This window comes from Manis javanica, chromosome 2 (genome assembly GCF_040802235.1).
Source record: "Manis javanica isolate MJ-LG chromosome 2, MJ_LKY, whole genome shotgun sequence".
NCBI lineage: Eukaryota > Metazoa > Chordata > Mammalia > Pholidota > Manidae > Manis > Manis javanica.
In genome coordinates, this window is record NC_133157.1 from 50,155,273 (window position 1) to 50,178,446 (window position 23,174).

General features: G+C 39.6%; 1 protein-coding gene across 3 annotated transcripts in view; it reads right to left on the reverse strand.

The window, feature by feature from the left end:
- Nucleotides 1-23,174, reverse strand: part of SH3GL2 (SH3 domain containing GRB2 like 2, endophilin A1) — a 215,954-nt gene that overhangs the window by 179,287 nt on the left and 13,493 nt on the right. The window contains exon 2 of one of the 3 annotated variants that reach the window (XM_073228452.1): nucleotides 15,172-15,282. The exons of the other annotated variants lie outside the window; for them this stretch is intronic. Coding sequence (XP_073084553.1) covers nucleotides 15,172-15,282 — 111 coding nt within the window. The remainder of the gene's footprint in view (nucleotides 1-15,171; nucleotides 15,283-23,174) is intronic. 3 annotated transcript variants of the gene reach the window in all.

Below are 23,174 nucleotides of genomic sequence, written 5' to 3' on the forward strand. Positions count from 1 at the left end.
AGCCAGGTCTAGACCAGCACCCTACCATCAAACACATTAATATTCATACAAAATCAAGACTGTGAAGGTGAGGTTTTACTGCTAAATAATTTATAAAGAAACCTTTCATTTTCAGAGCTTTTTAAACTGCTGAACTATCAATAAGGAGTCCTGAATCTATACTGTTAATGCTAGCACCGAAGCTGCAGCAGCCATCCAAAATGTCACGTAGCGGATTTAGGCTACTTCAAATGCTTGGGCAAAGAAATAATGACAATTTGTCTGTGTCCCCAACCCTGAAAAGATCCCACTAGAGCACATTCATCAACAGGGTACTACTGACATTTTGAACTAGATAATTCTTTGCTGTGGTGTTTTGTCCTACATAATTGTAGAATGGCAGGTCTCGTCTCTATAGATTCCAATAGCACCTTCCCAGTCAAGATAACTAAAAATGTCTCCAGACATTGCCAAATGTCCCCTCGGGTGCAAATCATCCCTGGCTGTGAACCAGTGCATAAAGCAAAAAAATATCTATGACTTTCTTCTCCATATTTCACAACACAACTCCAAACTGCAACTTCTGCTGGAGTGCTGCATCATTTACAGTCTCACTGCTCTCCTTCGTCCTGTATGGTACCCCAAGCCCCAACCCAAATGAACTTCCTGCTTTTATCCCCAAGCACATACATGATTTCACAGCTTGAAGTTTTAATTCACATTTGGCCTGTGATACAATGATTGTAAGAAATACATATTTGGTCATTCTTATGACCAAATATATATTTCCCAGGTATATCTGATCTTCATCCACAGTTCCCTAAAACACTGCAGAGTCTTAAAGGTTAGATGGGTGTTTTGTCATGTTAATAATAGAGACTTTTGGACCCCCACCCAAGGGTGGGGGCTGGAGGTTGGATCAGCCAATGGCCAATAATTTAGTCAATCATGACTATGCAATGAAGCCCTCATGAAACCCTTGAGAAGAGCTCTGGTCTTCCTCTGCTCTGTGCTCTGCTCTGTTAGATCCTTCTTCTTGATTGGAGGGAGCCTCTGTGCTGGGGGAACCAGATCACCTCAATGTGCCACCAAGCCAGACCCCAACCTCTGAGGATAGAAGCTCCTTTATTTGGGAACTTGCCCTATGTCTCTCTTCATCTGGTTGTTTACTTGTGTCCTTTATATTAAACCGGTAAACGTGTTTTTTCCTGAGTTCTGTGAGTGCTCTAGCAAATTAATTGAACCTATTGGGGAGCTCATGGGAACCGCCAATCTGTAGCCGGTATGTCAGAAGATCAGGTAACTGCCTGGGGCTTGCGATTGGCATCTGGAATGGGGAGTGAAGGCAGTCTTGTAGGATGGAGCCCTAACCTGGGAATCTGGTGCTATCTCCAGGCAGATAGCATCAGAATTGAGTTCTCCAACATCCTGTTGGTGTTCAAGAACTGCTTGGTGTAAGTATGCATGGGAAGACCCCTTCCCACATATTTACATACATTGGAATCAGGTCCAGGTACCCAAATGAAGTTATACTATTACTGCTGTGCATAATATTGTTACTGTTATACATACATGTAGGGAAGAAATACACCACCTCATTTGGTGTCAGAGGTGTTGCAGGGCTCCACCCTGAATATCTGATCCCAGCAGATTCATGCCCTCCAACAGATGATGGTCTTGACATAAAGCTTTCCAAATAGAGCATTTCTCATATTAAGCCTTAGGACCAGAGGGGCGAGCAAGCTACAGGTATTTAAGAAGGATGACTCCCAAGCAGAGAAAGACAAATACCAATGATTTCACTTATTTGTTAAGTATAAGAACAAAGCAAAACTGAGGGAACAAAATAGCAGTAGACTCACAGACACTGAGATGGGTTTGGTGGTCACAAAAGGGGAGGGGCTGGAGGGGGTGGGTGGGGAGGGAGAAGGAGATTAAGGGGCACTATAATTCACCATCACAATATAGGTAGATCACGGGGACAGTAGTACAGCACAGAGAAGACAATGAATGACTCTATAACATCTTACTACATTGATAGACAGTGATCACAGTGCAGGGGGTGAGGTCTTGATAACATGGGTGAATGTGGAACCACTGTGTTGTGCATGTGTAACCATCATAAGATTGTTTATCAATGATAAAAAAAAAAGCAGCAGCAGCAGCAGCATGAATCCAAAGGCAGGCAGTCTGTCAGCTGAGAAGTCAAATGTTTAGCTGGTTTACACTATCTATGAAACTGAGGAGACGAGGAGGAATCACACAGGCCAGAATTACCCAGAAACAGTCTCAGCAGGTGTCAATAAGCACCTTGACATGATGCTCAAACAAGTCTGAAAAATTACTTTGACCATTTTGTTGTTGCTAAAACCAAATTAATACTCTAAGTCATTAACATACTGAACATTATGAAGCAGCAAGAGGAAATAGAGAACACTGCACTTCCCAAGCTTACTGGCCATTAAATCCTGTTTTCCTTCTACTCCAATAACATCTACTTTCCTGACAAGGGTTCCAAGGAGCACCAGTCTGAGAAACAATGACAGAGACCCAACGCTCAGGGACAATCCTAAAACCATCTTCCAGCTTTTGGTTTCCACTTCTTTCTAAACAAACTACCTATGTGCACAATTTTATTAACTGCAGTGCTGTTTAAAAGAGAAAATTGAAAAAATCTTAAACATCCACCATAGCACATGGGTTAAGTCATGGCATGATAGTATAGCAGAATACTATCCAACCAATAAACAGTGAGAAAGCCCTTAGTGTACTGATACAGAATAATTTACAAAGTACGTGAAGTAAACCAGACAGACACGGATGTTATATTTCGTATGCCACCATTTGTGCAAGAAAGGAAAGGAGGGAGGGGAAGATAACATACACACATTTGCCAACATATGCTTGGACTATTTTTGGAGAGAAACGCATGGTAACAGTAATACTGGTTGTCTCTGTGGAAGGTGTCTAGTCGGGGGGAGGAAAGAATAGATATATCAGTGTCTAACCTTTTATACTATGCAGAAAGAAAATTAAAGTTAAAAATAAGTACGTAAACTAATTATACCAGTCTCTTTAGAATAAAGATGAAAGTTAAAATATAACAATCTGCTAAAACTGTAAGCTCTATTAATAAATAGGCAATAAAATGAACTTACTTTATCAATGATATGATTCTGAAGGCTAAGACCTTTTTTAAGTAATAAATAAAGGGAAAATACTTTTTGATAAAGAGGTAACAATATTTTATTCCTCTTCATGGTTTCACGACGATTGATAATCTAGCTATTCACTCTGCTCCAACATTTGCAGCCTCCTCTAACTCCCAGACTCTCAACCTCCTCCTTCCCTCCTCCACCACTTCACAAAAATAAAAATAAAACACCGTCTCTACAAAAAAAATACAACAGCTTATTTTATCAGTTCAGTGCATATGGAATTGGTTTTGGCAGATTTCCTTGTTGATTCCAATTTTTAAAAGTATCGCTACTACCAATTAGCTACAGTTGAAAATGTACCCATATATTGTGTTTTCCCCCAGTGGAACAAAATACAGCTACCACCTTCCTGAAAAATGGGTCACTGACTCACTGTGCATAACACAGAACATCAGGCCTCTTTGCTAGTACTGTATTTCTTCTTTTAAAAATCTCAAATCTTCCTAATTTATCTTTTTCCTGAGAACCTAAGCGCTTCATCCCCTGTGTGATATGGGTTTAAACAAAATAGCTTAGTAAATAAATTTCCTCAAAACACTGAGACAAAATACTGAGTAGGATAAATAAAGTGATGAGTAAGTAACACTCCACTATGAACAAAAGTGGCATTAACTAGGGAGACCTGGAGAAAGTAAAAGCAGAGACTGTCTCAAAAATCTTGATTCCCACTGGGGTCCTGCCACTGAGCCCAAGTCTTAACTTTCTTATTCACAGAACTACAACCTGCCATGTAGTAGACAAAGAAAAATGGTGAAAAACTTTTTAAACTACTAGAGAGAATTATCAATTGATTAGAACATTTATACTGCCATTTGATAAAGTTCTAAAAGGTTAGCATTCACATTTTCTCATGGAAAAGAAATACAGAATTATTTTAATGAGGATCTCTTTATAATAGGATGGTGGTTTTTTTTCATTTAACTTATGTTGTAAATTATTCACAATGAGTATATATTAATGGGAAAATTAAAAATAAGATGTTATAAGGGGAAATTTCACAGATGGAAAGATTATACAGCTTTTTAAAAGCTCAGTTTATTCATATAAAATGTAGCTGGTCAATTATATGGTTTTATTTGAGGATTGCTAAAGGGTCCCAGAAAACACTTCCTGCAAAACAGACTTTGGGCAGGTCCATAGCCTTGGCCTATTAGAAGTGCTCACCAGGATGTCAATCTTTGAATCACCAAACTGTGCAGGAAACAGCAAGGAGTTGCGACCAGTCACTGTGAGCAGGCACCACAGAGCCAAAGTGCCCAGAGTGCTGGGGCGGGGCCGGGAGGACAGGGGCCTATCACAGCTGGGGGTGGGGGAGAGGGGCGGGCATTCTCTGAGGGACCTGAGGGGGCACTTCCCTCATCAGGGGGTGTCACTGGCAGCTCGGTGCCTCTGTGGGTGCCTGGAAGTCAGGGAAGACTGCCCCTGCCCCTGAAAGTCTACCATATAGCTATCTGGATGCAGGGAAATTTGAATATGTTAAGGGACCTTATATTTTTGTCCTGTATTGGTTAGTTTTTTTATCAGCCACATAACCCTTGTTATAACAGCACCCTTTAAAGAGTATGGACGGAGATGGAACAAAGACAATCTTTACTTAGTAGGAAAAGATACCCTCTCTCACCTACTTCTCAGGTATAGAACCCTAGGAAATTTATTCAACCTTCCTGGGCCTCATTTTCCCCATTTATGGAGCAGGGTGGTAATAACAACAATAACAGTCATACATAGTTCACAAAGTCGTTATATTACATGAGAAAGTGCACAGTGTTTTTAAGACACACATGACAGACCTCCCTGAGGCTCTCACTTAATGTTGGTTAGCTTGCCCCTTTCCCCTGCATTGGACCATTATAAAAACTAGTTATCCTGACTCAATTCCAGGGCACATAATGATAATGACACAGATCTTTAGTAGGCCAGCCCATCCTGCTCACTGAAATCCAGCCAAATCAATTTCCTCGACATAAGGCTCAACACAATCTTTCCTATTCCCTCTAACAGAGGGATCTGGTGAACCCAGTCATGTTAATTTCCAAGTCTAAAAGGGACAAAGATACTATCTTTTCTTCCCCTTTTGAGAAGCCATGCTTTCTCAGCATTCTACACACAAATGCACATACACACACAGCAGCTTTATTAGGACACTGAGGAGAACAGAATGCTTGTAATTTGCTGAGAATGATCAGCACTTTATAGCATGTAAAAAAAGAGTAGTCAGGGTAAATAAAGAACCTTATATCCCAAAGAAATCTGTTATGAAAAGCATGACCCCAAAAGTTGAAAAGATAGATAAATGGCATTTTGCCCGGAGCCTTCTCAAACAGAGCCAAATAATGGAGTCTACCCACCAAACAGGGAGAGGGAGACAAGAGTATAAAGGAAATACAAAACCCTTAGAAAGTGACCGCACAAGATCTTCAGTATCGTGGACAGTCATTTGATTAACCAGGTAGCACCTAAGTAACGCTCTGGTAATTTAGTGGCATTAAGATGAGCTTAGTTGGGGAGGAGAGGAGAGGGAAAGGGAAAGCTTTTCACGTTGCTAAAACCAAAATAAGCATCTCCAAGTGACTGTGTAACACCATCAGAGCCGTGAAATGCTCTTCCACATAACTTCTGGGCCGGTATAAAAACACGTTCCTGGCCACTGTACATTACATGAATTAGGAAATGATCACTGGAAAGAATGGAGCAAAGATTTTCCCCAATCAGTAAGGTATTCAGCATGGCAGAGTTCTTAAGAGGTTTTAAAATATCTGAAGGAAAACAGTTTGCCCTTTATTTAACAAATAAAAATTTTAAGAGCTTAGCACAGACAACAAAGGAAAGAATGCTGTCTTCCTCTAGGATTTTAATATCCCTGAACATTCAGAACTGCAGGGAGCAGACTGCTTGGGGGAGGGACAATTGTGTGGTTTCTTGCCAAAAATATAGCCATTGTTGTTATTTATGTGAACACAATATTTTGTCATTTTAATTTTCACCAACATCAGCTGGATATTTTGTAAAGACAGGCATAGTTTTCAGCAGAACATGAATGGCATGCCACTGCTTTTATGGAAAATATAGTTAAAATTTGTGGAATCTAAACTTCACTTGGAAAGAAAATGGAAAAAAAACAGTATTTATTTCTTCTATTGAAAGCATGTAACAATGTTCCCAGTATTTCACTGTCACCCAGATCTCAAACTTGAGAGCTTATGGCATTAGAAAAGCAATGGTTACATTAAGAAATTACTTGTGTTGACACTACACAATGAAAAGGCTGTCCCAAAAGGCAGAAGCACACTGGCCACTGTCGAGGGCTTCCAGGAAGAGGGCAGGCTTGGGGGAAATGGTCAGTGAGCACCCAATGGATACAGAGTTTCTTTTTGGGGTCATCAAAATGTTCCAAAACTGACTATGTTAATGGTTACACAAGTCTGTGAATATACTAAAATTCATTCAATTGTGTACTTTAAATGAGTGGATTTTATGGCCTGTGAATTATGTCTCATTAAATCTGGTATTTTAAAAATAGTAAAATGAGATAAACACACTCTCACATTTACTAACATACACAAAATGAAACGCCCTCTCTCAGACAGACACACACACACACACACACACACACACACACACACACACACCTTAATTTCAAGCGTAGGATCCCCTGGTCTCTGATTTTTAGGGCTGGTGTTTCACAAATTTAGTGTGCATAAGAATGACCTGCAGACCTTGTTAAAGTGCAGATTATGATTCCATAGGTCAGGGGTGGAGCCTGAGAGCCTGTGTTTCTAGCAAGCTCTCAGATGTAGCAAGATGAAGAGGGTCATATCCTTCCCTCACCATAGATGTTGTACCATATATATGGATGCATAACATACCCTAAAGCAAGAGCTACTGCCCCAAGTCCAGCCATAAGGCACAGCCAGGAGTATCCCAGGAAGGGCTTTTCCTCCCTGGCCCTCTCATGCACTGCTCTACAGAGAGGAGGAGAGGCAATGCCACCACCGACCACATGGACTTGCTGCACACAGACGGGTCCCAGGCTTGCCTTCTATGCCAGCACAGCTGTGAGACTTTCCACCAGGCACCTCCTCTTCAGCCAGAACACCTGTGGCCAGTACTACTTCCCAGAGTTGTGTCCAGGGTGAAAAAATAAGATAATGCAGTCAAAAAGAGTTTAAAGGACCTTGAAGTATTGCAGTACTTTATGGTGGGGGGAAAGTGCTGACATAGGCAAGTTGACATACTGATTCTGCTGATGGACACAAAAAGACAAGAGAAGTTGGGCAGACTCTGAGAGCTAGAATTCCTGCTTCCCACTTCTGTGGGCACTGAAGACAGAGGTCAAGGAGTAGCTGTTGCCTCCTACTCCCTTCCAGCAGGGTTTAGTGAAGGCAAGGCCAACTCCCAAGGAAGGAAGACTTCAGGGACCAAAGGTAACCAGACATGTTCTAAGAGGCAGTAAAAGTTTTACTCCATGTCTTAGGGATCCACCAGCTTCTTGTGAAAACTTAGTGTAAACTGAATAATGTAGCTCTGGTTACCAGTCATGGAGTCTCAGACATGATGTCCCAAACTCAGTTCACACACATCTCAAGCACACCACTTCAATGACATGAAAATTCAACGTCTCTGAGTATGCTATAGCCAGAAGGAACTGAAGCCAATAAACTTCTAAATGTGTTCTCCTTCCTATCAAACTGTAGTGCCCCGAGGATAAGAGAAAGCTTATTTTGCTATAGAATATATTTTAGTTTTCATCAACAATTTCAACCAAAAGCAAAATTGAAAAACTAAACCAAAATGTACTACAAAGAAGTCTACCATGTACCAATATTTAACCCACAGAAATTAATCTCAGAAGATTCCCTCATAATCACAATAATAAATATATATAGAACTTATATTTCTCTGAAAACAGCTTCAAAAACAAGTTTAGAAGACTTGTATAAAGGTATTCATTCCCTTACTTATAACAAGATAATCTTAAAATCAGATAGAGTTACTCTATCTGTATATTTTCTTATGGCAAAATTATTGCTAAACTTTATGAAACAGAAGACTGATAAAGCATATCTTCCTTTTGCAAGGTTATATTTGGTATAGAATGTCTACATTATGAACACCAAAAACTAATTAAAGAATTTATTTACATCCTTCATGAAATGAAATTTGTCATAATGAATAAAAGTACAACCTTAGAGGAACAGGGGAAAAAACAGTTAATTTGCTGACTTAAAAAAAGGAACCTTCACTGAAAATAAAGGAGAGCCCTATTTAATACCCTGCTGCTATTAACGTCTCTCTTTATCCAGTCATTTTTCACCTGTATTAACTTTAGCTTAAGAACGCTACAATCTAAAGGAAGAGATGACAAATTATAATGTATCCATTTTAAAAGTGTTCCAATAATATGAGAAGGCCTCATTTTGAGGAGTCACTCCCCTATTTTTATTACAATGCTACCTGTGAGTCAACTAGTTTATAGGAGGAGAAAAAATTTTAAATAGTAACTTTAGAAAAGTTACTGGAGAGCTTAAAACAGCTTTCTTTAAAAAATTGTGTGAAACTTGTGTTTCTCCTCCCACCCAACCCCCATCAAAAGAGAAAAAAATGTAGATATTTAACTTTCACAATGCTTACATCCTGCTTTTTTTTAAGTTTATGTTTTAAGAGTTGAGAGTTTCTCTGAAGTTCTCAGTTCCCACCGAGTATGCAATTAGCCGCAGAGGTCACCACAGTCTTATTAACCACTTAAACCAATCCACTAATCAAACATTAGCTCGTATGCATCTCATTCTAAATCATAAACAGAATGACAGCAGGCCATTAACTCCCATCTCTCATTCCCCCAGTGCCCTAGCAGGTACCTGTCAGCTAGAACCTACTAGACGACCCTCTGCTCACACACAGCACTGATCCTCAGAAAGCTCATTTGTTATAATTCCCATAAATTAAGTAGTCAGTTAAAGTGATGAAAAGGGAGGAAACTATCATTTATTGTATGCCAGACCCTTACATGCATTTTGGTATTTAATCCTTTCAATACTCCAAGGAAGGTGAACTCTGAGGAAAGGGGAACTTGCCCACTGCTGCAGAGCTAGACTAAGGTGGGGCCACAAATGAAATCCAGACCCAGAGAGTTAACACTGCATACAGAGGAGACTATAACACTGACCAACTTGAGGAAAAATCTGATTGAGGAGTACCAAGGGCTACTCCATACTAATTCAGCAAGTAAATACTTGCATTGGGAAGCACCTTGTGGTTAGTTGCCTGGAGATTCAGGGTGCAGCAAAATGGTTCCACGAGAAGCAAGCAGACAGCAAGTCTTGCTGTGGCTTCTGAGGTCTCCCGCCCCCACCAATGAAGGTCCATGCACGAATCAGCTGGGAAGCCCACGCCCTTCTCAAGGGTTGTCTAACAGAGCTCAGCTGTTGCTCTGTAATGTGATCTGTTACTTCCTTTTGGAAAACAAAGTGTATGTCCCACAATCTCAGTAATTCTTCCCTATCTGCTTTCAAGTATATGTCCAGGGTTGCATATTAGAGACTCACAAACATGTTATGGCCCACAGATCTTTTTTTATGACTCCTAGATGTTTTTTAACCTATAATCAGTTGTCCTACTAGAGAACAGCCATATTGTACTCACCAACAGCTGCACAGAGGCTGCCCCACAGGGAGACCCTCCAGCTCACCACTGCCCCACCTGGCAGGCTTTTCTCCTACTCTACATGCCTGGTGTCTGTAGGCCTTTGATTTGCAATCCAGAACTTGTCAGTTTTATAGGCAGAGACCATGATCCGAAAAGTGCTTAATGGACCTGACCGAAAATTGAACATCTTTGCTCCTTCTCTTCAGTCCCAATCCTCATTTGCAAAATCCCAGGGAAATTTTACCTGAACTACTTATTTGGTGCTTGGGCTGTACAGCCCCGACTGCCTGGGTTCAAACTCTAATTCTTCCTTTTACAAACTGTGGTCTTGAGCAACCTATTACATCACTGCATTTCCACTGCCACATCTGTAAATAGGGATGCCATTAGTTACTACTTCACCGGGCAATGAGAATTACTGTTCATTAAGTACTCAGTAAATGTTGGTAATTAACATTGTCACCGGCTGGACTGAAGCCCATGGAGGGCAAGGACCAGGCTATCATCCGCTCTGAAACCTCCTGAGCCCCAACGACGTGGTGCACGAGTAGCAGACCCTGGACCAGGTTACCGCTATGAATAAGGTTAGTGAAAGAACAGATCACCTTTATGTGTCAATGGCTCTCTTGGATTTCCACCCACCAAATAGAGCTACTTTACTAATAATTCAAGTTTTTTAAATTATTATGAATTAAGAGCAATGCAGCCACTCCAGGGAATTTTAAGTGTCTTACCTCTAACTTTAGAACTAAAAAATTTTGTTAAATATTTCCACTTGTATGTTATTGAAAATAATTCATGCTTTTCCCAACATAACATCAACCTCAGGTCCAGCTGAGAACTCCTTTGCTTTGAGCCTTGAATAATTTTATTTGCTTTCTTGGAATGTCAATGTAAGGGGAGGCAGTAAAAAATTATGAAAGCATGTGCAACTCTCAAACTTCAAGGCTTTGCTCCTGACAATAGTTTGCCTAGGGAACGTCAAAGCAGCTCAAAATACCACTGTGCTTCATCCCTCAACAAACTGTCACTTTACTTGAAAGAGAATGAGTCAAAATGGAAATACTTGTTGCTTCCAACATATATGCTTGATAGAGAAGCAAAACTGTTTTTCAACGTTTCCTTTAGCAGGTTTCTACAATAAGGTTTGACTATAAAGACGGCTGCTTACAAATTCCAAATGCAAAAAATATTTTTTTTCTAAATATATAACACCTCAGTTGTTTATATACAAGTGCAAGTTAGTCCCACAAGCACAAGAATTCCATTCTAATTGCAATAGATGAGCTGAAAGGAAAGAAAAATCTTGAATTTTCTCAGGGTATAAAACATTCCATATCATCATATGCTCAGCACTAAGCATGATTACTTGGGAAAGAAAAGGATTCACTAAATCAGGAAATGAACTATATTTAATCTATGAGTTTGAATGATCAGTTCACGGTGGTATCAAATTTCACACAATTATTTTTGTGTAATTTCAACAAAGGCAATTCTGTTATGGTCTGAAATAAACACAATCACAACACACTGGCTCTTGGAGACCACAGGAAGTTTAAGCCATTCAAATTTTGAAGAAACAAGTCAAAAATACAACTGCACATCCTAATATATGATGTAAGCATATGCAGACTATGAATAGTGAGCCTGATAAAAAATGCTTTGGAAAAGGCCTTAATATGATGTATTTAACAAAATCACTCAGCTAAATGTGTCATTGTTTTAAAGAACTACAGTAAAGAAATCCCTTCCCAGGCCATACAAACTCTCTCCCTCTCTCCCAGCCCCTAGAAGCTGAGAAAGTGTGTCAGTGGTGACCATGACCCTCCAAAGCATGGTTCGGAGGTGGTGCTTCCGTCTTGCACATGGATCTGTGAGAAACCACAGTGAGGCCTTGTTCTCAACTGCAATGCTCCATTGCTAACTTGCCATTTTGTTGCTAAAAAAAAGAGCTGCCTAGCTGAGAAGAGAAGCTGTTCAAGATACATCTTGAATTTCATCATTTTATTTATCTGTTGGGGGTAGTTTTCAGCACTGTGAGACAGGGCACACCTACCACTAAATACCTACTTCATTCACCCAATGTAGAGAAAGGAAAACATCAAACAGAAAATGCTAGTCAGCTTGGACTCTGGGATAACAATCAAGCTTTCATTCAACAAACCACATCAATTACATCTAATATAAACTTTTTAAACTCATTTTAGCTTTTTGTTTCCCAGCTCAAACCTTTCAGGATGGCTAAGAAGAAACCCAACTGGCACGTCCATGAGCCATTCGAGCAAGAAGACGAGCACAGTCCACATCAATCAAAAGGGAAAATAGATGCTACACCAGTGGAGGACAGGCTAATGGCTCTCAATTCAGGCTGCATGTTGGTATCACTTGGGAAGCTTCTGGTTTACCTGGTCTGGGACAGGGTGGGGTCTGAGCATTTTTCTAAAGCTCATCCAAGTGATGCTAACCCAGCAGTGAGGGTTGAAAACCACCGGACTAGATTACTTGAAAAAAGAACAAGCCACTGGTGACAGTGGTCACATGGTCAAGTGTGAAAATTTTAGAGCAGATAACATAATTTGTTGATTTTGATAAAAATCTAAGTCCACTTACTGCCTGGACCTGACAGGGGTGCGCGTGCACACACCCTGACAGAAAGCATGTTCTCTGCCCATTCTGGCACCAGTTTTAAGTCATGCTGATTCACTCAGTTTGGATGTCCACAATATTGAAAGGTTCCTCAACTAGGGATGTTATACACTATGACAAATCTCAGACCATGAATTTTTGATATTCAGTTTATCATATCATTTACATGCACACATTTATATATCTGTATACATAGAGAGAGAGATACACTGAAGACAAACACACACACATTTAAATAATACATGGTATAATTGCAATGTTGGCCCCAGTCTTCGTCACAGAGGAGCTGCCTGGGCTGAGAAGAATATCTCTATCTGGTTCTTAGGAGCTGGGACTGTACACTGACGATAGAGTGCTGAGCCCCTCCAGGGCAAGAACGTCTAGTTCCCTTTTATACGCCCCTGATAGGCATGCAGGGGCTCAATACTTGTTTGTTTCATGAATGTCCCTTGAGTACAAACGACCTCCCTAGTAATCAATTTTGGATGAAGTCTTCCACCAGAAACTGATAAGGCTGAGTGAGTATGTTAAAAAGAGCTAATGAATCAGTAGCAAGAGGGTGTTCATAATCTGGGGCTAGAATCAAAAATACCTTGAAATAATACTAACAACTCTGTCCCTACCTTGAGCTAAGCCAAGCTATACCTGCAGGCCGATCAACGTCCGGGGACAAGCAACCCAGAGAAGTCAGGTGGCTCCTTCCTCAGGGGGACCTGGAAAGTGGGCCCAAGAGAACACAACTCCACCCTCATCCTGAATTCAGTAAATCTGCTCTCATCTCTGCTCTTGAAGAGCATGACTTCAAAGATGCAAGACCTCCTGCCACAGTGCCCTCCCTGTAACCACTAAAACAGACTGAGATTACCACTAACCAAGTGCTCTACTGGGGGCGCCACCTGCTTCCTTCACAACCATCACAGTGAGACAAGCATTTCATCCACCCTAATGCACACACTGATTAACGGGGACAGACTGCTTCAAACTCAAGACCTGTCTCCAAATCCTTCCAGCAGCAGAACCTAGTAACAGCAACAATAACAAAACAATAATGATAGAAACAGTAGCATTTGTTCATTGCATGCAAAAATACTAGGCTAAGTGCCTAATATGGATTGGCTCAGTTAATGCTCATAACAACCTGATGGGATACTGATATGATTCCCATTTTATAGATCTGCAAACAGAGAATTTAACCATCTGTGAATTTGGGTAGGTAGCGGAGCCAGAGTGAAGCCCAGGCACTATGATTCCACAGCCATCTGTCAATGATCTCTGCACTGCCTCTGCAGAAATTGGGGAGCCACACGTTTGGAGGACTATACCCACCAGTGAAGTGGATATATCACGTCACCTGAGACTCAATTTTCTTACCTGTAAACTGACAGTGGTGGAGCAGATGATGTCTTAGTCCCTTCCAACCAGTTTTGCTCATGTACCATCCCCAGCACCAATCATAGGAACACAGGAGCCATGCCCCCATCATGGCCAGAATTTCGAAAATAAAAAAATCAAAGTGATGTTTTTTAGTTGTGATAAAGTATGTATAACATAAAATTTACCACACTAACCATTTTTAAGTGCACAGTTCAGGGGCATCAAGCATGTTCACACCATAGCACAGTTGTCACCACCATCCCTCTCCAGAACGCTTTTCATCTTCCCCAGCTGAAGCTCCGTCCCCATTAACACTGACTCCTCCTCCCCCTCCCCCAGGCCCTTGCACCCACCACTCTACTTTCTATCTCAATGAATTTGACTACTCCAGGTACCTCATATAAATGGGATCATACAGTATTTGTCTTTTTGTTCTTATTTCATGTAACATAATGTCCTCAAAGTTCATCACTGTAGCATGTAACAGGAACTCCTTCCTCCTTAAGGCTGAATTGTACAGACTGTATAAATTATTGTATAGATATACCACATTTGTTTATCCATTTATCTGTTGATGGACACTTACAGTGCTTCCACCTTTTGACTATGGTGACTAACGCTGTACTGAACATGAGTACACAGATAACTCTGGGTTTTTAATGGGGTAAAATAGATTCAATTTATGTTCAAAAAATGTTTTTTCATGTAGCAGATTTCTCATAAACAAATCAGACCTCTTCACTCTTCAGGAATTGAGCCACGCTCAGTGAGCCGGGCTCGGATACTCCGTAGCACGTTGTGGGAATCACATACAGCACTGCTCAGTCACAGGGTCCAGGCCCCCATCACTAATATGGCTCTTTGCCTATCACTGAAGAATAAAATAAATACATGCTACCTAAGGAAAATCATCTGCCAAAGAAGCACCACAATGAGGAATATTTGAATGCACTTAGCAGAGGATTTAAGGTAGGGTTTTTGTGAAGTACATCTATTTCTAGAACAACTGGAGGATTTATTTTAATCATGCTGCATTTAGTTCAAGCATAAAAAAAACAAAAGAAATGGTTCAGTAATATAAATCCTTTGTTATTCTTATAAGAAACTTTTTTTTAATTCTGGTTCAGGTGTTTGCTACCTGTCCCAACTCAATTTTCCAAAAAAATGGAAGAAGAAAATAAGACAATCAGCTGTCTTATCACCATTGCTTGTAATCCTTATTTCAAAAATCAATAATATATAAGTTCTTTTTGTTCTGCTAGGTCTATGTGCGACCGGGTCACTTCCTATATGAGGGGTCAAGTCTCACCTGGAAGGCAAGGTCCACCATTTGGATAGTCATTCCTGCCGGTCCCCTGGAGGCAAGGGTGAAGGAGACAAGGCAGCTGGTGGCCTCTTCAGCAGAATATACTACAAAACACTTGGAAAGAGAGTGCAAGTTAAACAAAAATGTTTTGCTAAAATGTACCACATCTAATAGTTTTGTATGCTTCATCCTAACCCTGCCATAAATTAACTAACTTCAACTATGACCTACCAGAGACTCCCTGAAATGCAGAATTCAGATAACAGCAATCAAAGTGACACTCCACTGATGGGATTTTTGAGGTAAATAAGCTAAAGAAAAGAAATGTCCCTGCAAGTGCTGCAGCTTCGTGGGTGAGAGAGGCCGGACAGATAAGAGGAATGCTTCTGAAAGGTCTAGTCGGCTGGAGTAGTGTCAGAAGCCAACCCTCAGAGCAGGAGAGCAGCAGAACAGACAAAGTGCGTTTGGCTAGTGCTCTAAGAACAAATTCAAAGGTTACTGCAAGCAACTTTACAAAGACCTGGGAGCTCAGCAGTTCCATGTCAAGTCATGGTCCCATGAATTAAGATCATTTCTGTCTCTGGCTATCCTGATCCTGAGAAAGAGTGTTGGAGTGCCAGGAGCCTCCTGCCTCAAGTCCAGAGGAGAAGGTCAAGGACTTCTGATAGTCATTCTTCAGTTTCTTCCTCTTTTAAGTCATAACATCCAATAAGAAGAGCTCTTCATTTTTTAGCACTTGATATTAAAGAATGCCAATTTGGCTTTCAAAAGGCAGGAGAGACAGTCTGAGAAAGAAGAGTTAAACTAGAGCCCTAAGCAGCACCCTTAAAACAGTGAGGTCTCAGCTTCACTAATGTGAAATTATCTGTAAGATGGCCAGCCCAAAAATACCTTTGTGACACCCAAGGCTGGCCATTTATCTAACTAGTAGAACCAGAAGTAGTTGTAACTATTTGACAGAATCAAATCCACTACAGAGAGATGATTTACCACAACGAGCCTCTTTCCCAATGACCACATCTCATGTTCTAAGGGGAGTATTCAACAAGTCACAAAACAAACTTTACCATTCAAAATGATCTAAAAAAACTGCTGCAGGCTCTACTTAAGCATTCCAGAGGACCTGAAAATGAACAATGTCACTTACCCACTCACTGGTTTCCTCCTCTATTCTAAATTTTTTTTTAATTAATTACTGTCCTGGTTTAATAAATAACTTCACCATTTCTGATGCTTATGTGGAAAGAAGACTTGATTTTTCTAACTAAAAAAGATGTTTTACAAGAGATAAAATGAAATACTATCCATTCAAAGTAACCACACTCCATGAATCTGGAGAACCCAAGCCACACACACTGTAGTTAAAACCAGTATTTCATCCTTTAAAGAAAAACCACCAAAGAGGGAAACATGACTCATTGATTACACTTGACTAGTTCATGGAAAGCAGCCAGTTGCTTCTATGTCTAAAAATATATCTGAACATTAGGGCCTTTGTTTATTTTTTTTCCACCTTTCGTTCATTTTCCTAAATATCCTTTAGTAACAACAGACTGGTTCAGATTAAAGAACATGGTGTCACTTAAGAGAACATGAGCTTCAACAACCAAAAAGAAACAGACCTTTGCATGACAGCTACCCTCCCAAAAGGACCTGAGCTATGGGCTAAAGATACCAAGCAGTGCGGTAAAGCTGGAGAAACAATATGCATGAGACATCCAAGGAAAAGCTTGGGTGGTGCATGTATACAATGGTTTAAAATGCTGTGGGCTACACTGGTTAAGAGGGAAAAAATCACAATGGTTATCAAAGAGCTGATGAAAAAAAACACAAGACAAAAAAAAAATCTGTAGAGCTCTGTTATCTACTGCGCCTCCAACAATGTATTGCAATATCCATATCCTGCACCCTAATCCCTAAATTCACATGGCATTTCTCACCAACATGGGCAGTTTATCCCCTTCTCCCCTTTGCTCTGCCTTCCAGTGATCCCCCACCCAGGACAATGGGTAAATTTTCTTAATCCCAAATGTGTCCCCACAGTGTGAATTACCATGAAACCAATCTTTAAAGTCCATTCTCCACAAAATCCATAATAGTGGTTAATTTTCATTGAACCAGCGAGGCTGTTGAATATCAAATATTCTGTCATTCTGAAATCAGTGTACCCCTAGTAACTACAGAACAAACAGATACCTTAAAATAGGACAAAAACAGCATTCCATGGCTTTATCATTAGCAAAATTATGCAGCTAGATTATCCCTGTCTACACTATGTGGAGCTGCTACATAATTAGTGTTTTATTAAACTGTTCTCTGAAGATCTGACTGGGGAAAGATCAGAATCTGAACCAGCTGTGCCATTAATATGACCTCTGAGAGAGCGATGTGTGTGTGTGTGCGCACATGCAGGTGGTTTATTTGAAATAATCCTTTCAGTGTTATACTGTTATCTTTGATGCTGGTGTCTTTTATGCTCCTTTGTCTTAGATACTCTGCTTTTAGGCTAAAGAATATAGGGCATTTAAGTAGAAACAGAAGAGTTTAAGAACAGTCATGCTTAAAAGGCTGTGTCTCTATTGAACACTGATCCAGTTCATCCAGGAAGGCTTTGTGCTATAGAATAAAATCCAGTATTCATGCAATTTTAATGAAAATGTCTCTGAACCCCATTTCCTTCCTTGTGTTTGACATTCTGTTCAGTATAGCCTGAATATTTCAAACATCCATAAATATAATGGTTAGAAAGGCCAAAAATGGGAATAGCATTTAAAGGAGGTAAAAATAAGTGTTTTAAGAGTTTAAATACTTACAAAGGGAGAACAAAATATCTTTATTTTTAATGTTATAAGCTAGAAAACTGTTTAATTTTAAAAATAATAATAAAGATACACATACAGGAAACACATAATCTCATTTCCTAGTTTTCTTATTATCAAAAGGTATGCTCATAGTTTGTATTTTTTTTAAAAGAAACAACATCCACAAAAAATTAACAGAAATGAAACTTTCAAAAGCCTGCATATACAGACAATTATTAACATTATGAATCCTGTTTCAAACCTCCATCCAGTCACATGTTCAGACACAGGCCATGCCCACAATGCTATATATAGGTTCATGCTACGCATGCCTTGCTAAAATCTGTCCCCCATCCCCAAGTGTATCAGGGAAAGGTGTCCATGTGAACAGACATATATTACATCATTTTTAATGGCCACATAAAACTTTATTGGGTGGTTGTACCAATATTTCACCACCATTTACACAGTGATGAATTCTGAACGTTGTCTTTACACATCTCCAATTTCCCTATTTGTGATTAATTCCAAGTGCCTTGATCAAAGGGAATTTACATATTGACACACATTGCCTAACGGGGTCCCAGAGAACCTTCAGGACATTAGAGTAACCCTTGTCCCCACACCCTTGCCAAAGCTGGTTTTTGTTCGTTTTATTTTGTAGCTGTAGCTGCACATCTTAATCTCATTAGTCATTTTCATTATATTTAGGATGCTTTGGCTACTCAGAAGTTCTTCATTTTTATGTAGCAAAAATCAACCACCTTTATTCTACAGTCTATGTACATTCTCAATCATGTTCAGAAAGTATTTCTTCAGCTCGAGAGTCCATCTTTCCTTTTACTACTTTACATTGTTTTACCTTCATACTTTCCAACCACCTAAAATTTATTTTTGTATTTAGTATGTTAGCGTTTAGCATTTAGCTCCAGGCTGATGGGATAGTAGGCATTCAACCCAAACACACAGGTGCGACAGCAGAGCCACACATAGGCCTGTTCTGGGGACATTCCTGCATGCTGTCCCCTCAGCTGGCAACTCCACAAAGGACATGTTTCTTCTCACCTTCAGCTTCTTAGTTAAAATATATATCCTCACAGAAACCCTTCATGACCACCCACTTATGGAAAGCCACAGATATGGTCTTTGAAAAGAAAGAAAATGATGTAAATCATATTATACGATCTCATTTGTTCAACAGAAACTATTCCAGCAGGAGATGGTTTCCAAGACCCCAGTTTCAGTAACACACAAGAGGTAGCACTTTATCCTCAAGGCTATCCTCTCTAAAATAGGCATTATCTGTGAAACAATTACTTGTTTTTTTTTAATTGAGGCACATATGATAAAATGCACAAACCTCAGTGTGCAGCTTGATGAATTCTGATATGTGTATACATTCATGTAATCACCTGTTCTTCTTTATGCATAAATAATTATATTTTTTCCATATCTAGAATTATGTTTGCTGGTAAGAGCTTCCCTGGCTGTACCTGATAAACAATGCTTAACCTTCTACATGCTGAAGGAAATGTGGTCTCTCTCCACAACACAATGTCAGGTATGACCTCCATGTCACAGCACCGTAGCATTTCTGTGTTGCACTTGTGACAGTGTCTAACTTCATATTGCATGGTTGTTAGTCTATCTCCTACCCTACACTCCCAGTTCCATGAGAGCAGGGAATGGGTATTTTATTCACCTCTCTACACTCAGAAGTTATCACAGAGCATGGCAGGTAATCGATTGAATGCCTACTGTTTGTAAGACAGATGGATGGCCAGAGAACAGTGTAAGGGAAAACCTGGCACTAAATCAGGACAGAAAGGCAAGGGTCACATCACGCCAGCCCCTGCAGCTCACTACTTAGGATTTTTGTCTTTGCTACCAGAAGCCACTGAAAGGTTTTAAGCACAGAAGTGGCAAGGGCATATTTGGGTTTTGAAAAGATCACTCTGACTAAAATGTGACCTGACTGGAGGCAGGAGGGAATGCTGGGAGACTGAGAGTGGGTCAGAGGTTACAGTAGGATCAGGTAATAGCCAGTGAGGAGCAGTGGTCCATCTGAGGACCTTCCACAAAACTTCAAAAACTGATATTATGACAAGTGCCAATATTCCACAGGCATGTATTTGACACCAGAAATGAAAATTCTAACAGACTAGTAACCTCACAATACAAAGTGTGAGACTGTACAATGTAGAAAGAAGTCATTATAATCGGGGAGTTATAAAGTCAAAATGGGAGTGTTAACTGGAATAAAGTCTATTCCTTAAAGAGGAGTCTTGGTGCTGAGCTATTTATCCAAGGGACATTAATGATAAACTATGAGAAGACAGCTCCTGTGTATTAAACATACTGAAAACAACATTAAATCAACACCACAAAGTCTAGAGGCTAAAGGCTTTGCACTGCCATATTTGTTACTCAACAGCATCATTTAGCTTCCTGAGAAAATAAATAAGTAAATAATATATTGAAGGCTTCTTTCCCACAATGTTAAAAAAAGTCTTCAAATGTTTAATCTTCAATCCTCATAACATTCCTGAAAAACCTACTTGCACATTTTAAAGTTATTTGTAATATAAGAAGGGAATGAGTTTCTGCTGATGAGCAAGCAGAACGCACAAGTCTGGGCCAGATTAAACAAAATTCCTGCGAAAGCTTTGGGGAATTTACTAGGCCTTCACTTTCCCATATGAATGGTTCAGTATCAATATGCCTTCTCCCTAGAGAGAGATTACCATAGTAAAATAAGCATATACACACTACAAAATGTTGTGTCACTCCACATTCATCAACAAAGAGAGAAAAATTAATATTGAGTTTTCCTGTTTCACATTAATGTTAGAGAAGCAAGTATCTCCATAGTTACCACTTAAAGAGTCAAATCACCATTTCTCCAAGAAGATGCAGGTGGCCTAAAGGCACACAAAAAGATGCTCAACATCACTAATCATCAGGGAAATGAAAATCAAAACCACAACGTGGTATATCATCACACACCTGTTACAGTGGCTATTATCAAAAAGTCAAGGGATAAATGCTGTCGAGAATGTGGAGAAAAGAAAACCCTCATGCCCTGTTGGTGAGAATGTAAACTGGTGCAGCTACTATGGAAAACACATGGAGGTTCCTCAAAAAATTTAAAATAGAGCTACCATATAAGCCAGCTATTCCACCTCTGGGTATTCATTTGGAGAAAATGAAAACACTAACTTGAAAAAACATATTCACTCCCGTGCTCATTGCAGCATTAATTATAATTGCCAAGATATGGAAGCAATCTAGGTGTACATCAGTGGATGAATGGATAAAGAAAATGGATAAATAAATAAATAAATCTATGTACATACATATACACACAATTGGATATTATTCAGCCATTAAAAGAAAGAATGAAACCTTGTCATCTACTACAAGGACAGATCTTGAGGGCATTATGTTAGTGAAGTAAGTCAGATAGAGAAAGACAAACACCATATGATTTCACTTATATGTGTAATCTAAAACAAAACAAACAAAAAACAAGCTCATAGATACAGAGAACAGATAAGTTGTTGTCAGAGGTGGAGGTGGGGGGGGGGAGAAATGGGTGAAGGGAATCAAAAGACACAAATGTCCAGTTATAAAATAAATTAGTTGTGGGGATGTAATGTAAAACATGGCAACTATAGTTAATTTAAAAGAAAAAAGTCAAACCAGGATGACCTAATCTGACATACTGAATAAAGAACTTTTATTTGTCAGGGGGCATTTTTCAAAAGATCCTAACACTTACTTCAACATACAAGTTAACACCTCTACTTAAAGAAACATACATCAAAAATAAGAACTTCTCATAGAAAACTATTATTTATTTGATGTATGGGTAATCTAGAACAATTTTTTTTTATGTTTCTTTAAAAACATGGATGAAGAAGGGAAAAAAAAGAAGAGAGGGGGAGACAGGCAGGAGAATGCACTAATCAATTAAGTTTGGGAAACTTCATAACCTTAGAATTCTGCTTCAAGAATTTTGAGCATTTTTTGATGGTTAGGTACTGGAAAGGCCCACAGTACAGACACATGCTTAACTTCATTTGATCCAATATTACTGCAACTTACATATCTTTGCCCTCCCCACTCCATGTTTTATCTATTAATAGAAGACTCTTTGGGTAGCAGTCCCTGAAGCTGAGGAGTTGTTCGGGGTTTGGTGGTGTTTTTTTTTAAAGTACTGTCTGTGCCCCTCCTCAGATCTAATTCAGACTCTCAAGTGGGAGGAACCAAGTATGATGCACAGCCAGGTTTGGGAACCACTGCACCAGCTTCAGTGGTTTTAAACTACTTGCAGAAATGCCAGGCTGGGGTCAGAATCACTACTAAATGAAGCATGAGACAAAGGTAAAACACCTTCAAAATTACAATGTAAGAAAAAGTGAAGCAACTTAATCTATAGAAACAGACTAACACACACTTTTCCAGTCCCTAGGTAGTCTATAAATCAGACCTATGATTCCACGAGTCCACTCAGGAGCAAGAGGAAACTAATGTACTGATACACATAAGAAACTGTCCTGCATAAAAAGTTTTTCAATCAAAATAACTTACTGAGTATCATATAAAGCACATCTTAATAACCTGCCTTAAAAAACTTACAAATCAGACTCACACCTCCCCTTTCACCAGTAGTGCTCAATTATGAGAGAAGTGTCCTGCAAAACCCTTCTACTCTTAAGAGAACCACCTAAGAAGGACACAGTACAGAACAGATAGGTAACAAAGTTCCATTATGTAACATCTACCTTAATTCAAAAATCACTCTTTCACTTTTCATATCCATTAAATATATTATCAGTGATATATTTAAATGTTGAAAACTACAAACACTTAAGAGGACTAAAACCTAAAACTCTGTAGCAAACAGAAGTATCAGTTTAGTACATTCTTTCATTAGATGCAGGAAAACAAATTTCTTGAGGGAGTCTTAAAGTCTGTTTCTCAACTTATTAGTCAATATTGGCCCCAAAATTTAAAAAGATTCTGCAGAGGCTGGAAAAACACACTTTACTCCAGAAATGACTTCACAACCTATTTGTCTCAGAGCTTGAAACATTTCTCATTGAAGTCATTAAAGCATGCCAGGCCCCAGAGAACGCCAAATCATCCATAAAGGCACACTTGTACCCAACCAGCAGCCACCCCCAGCGCTCCAGTTCATCT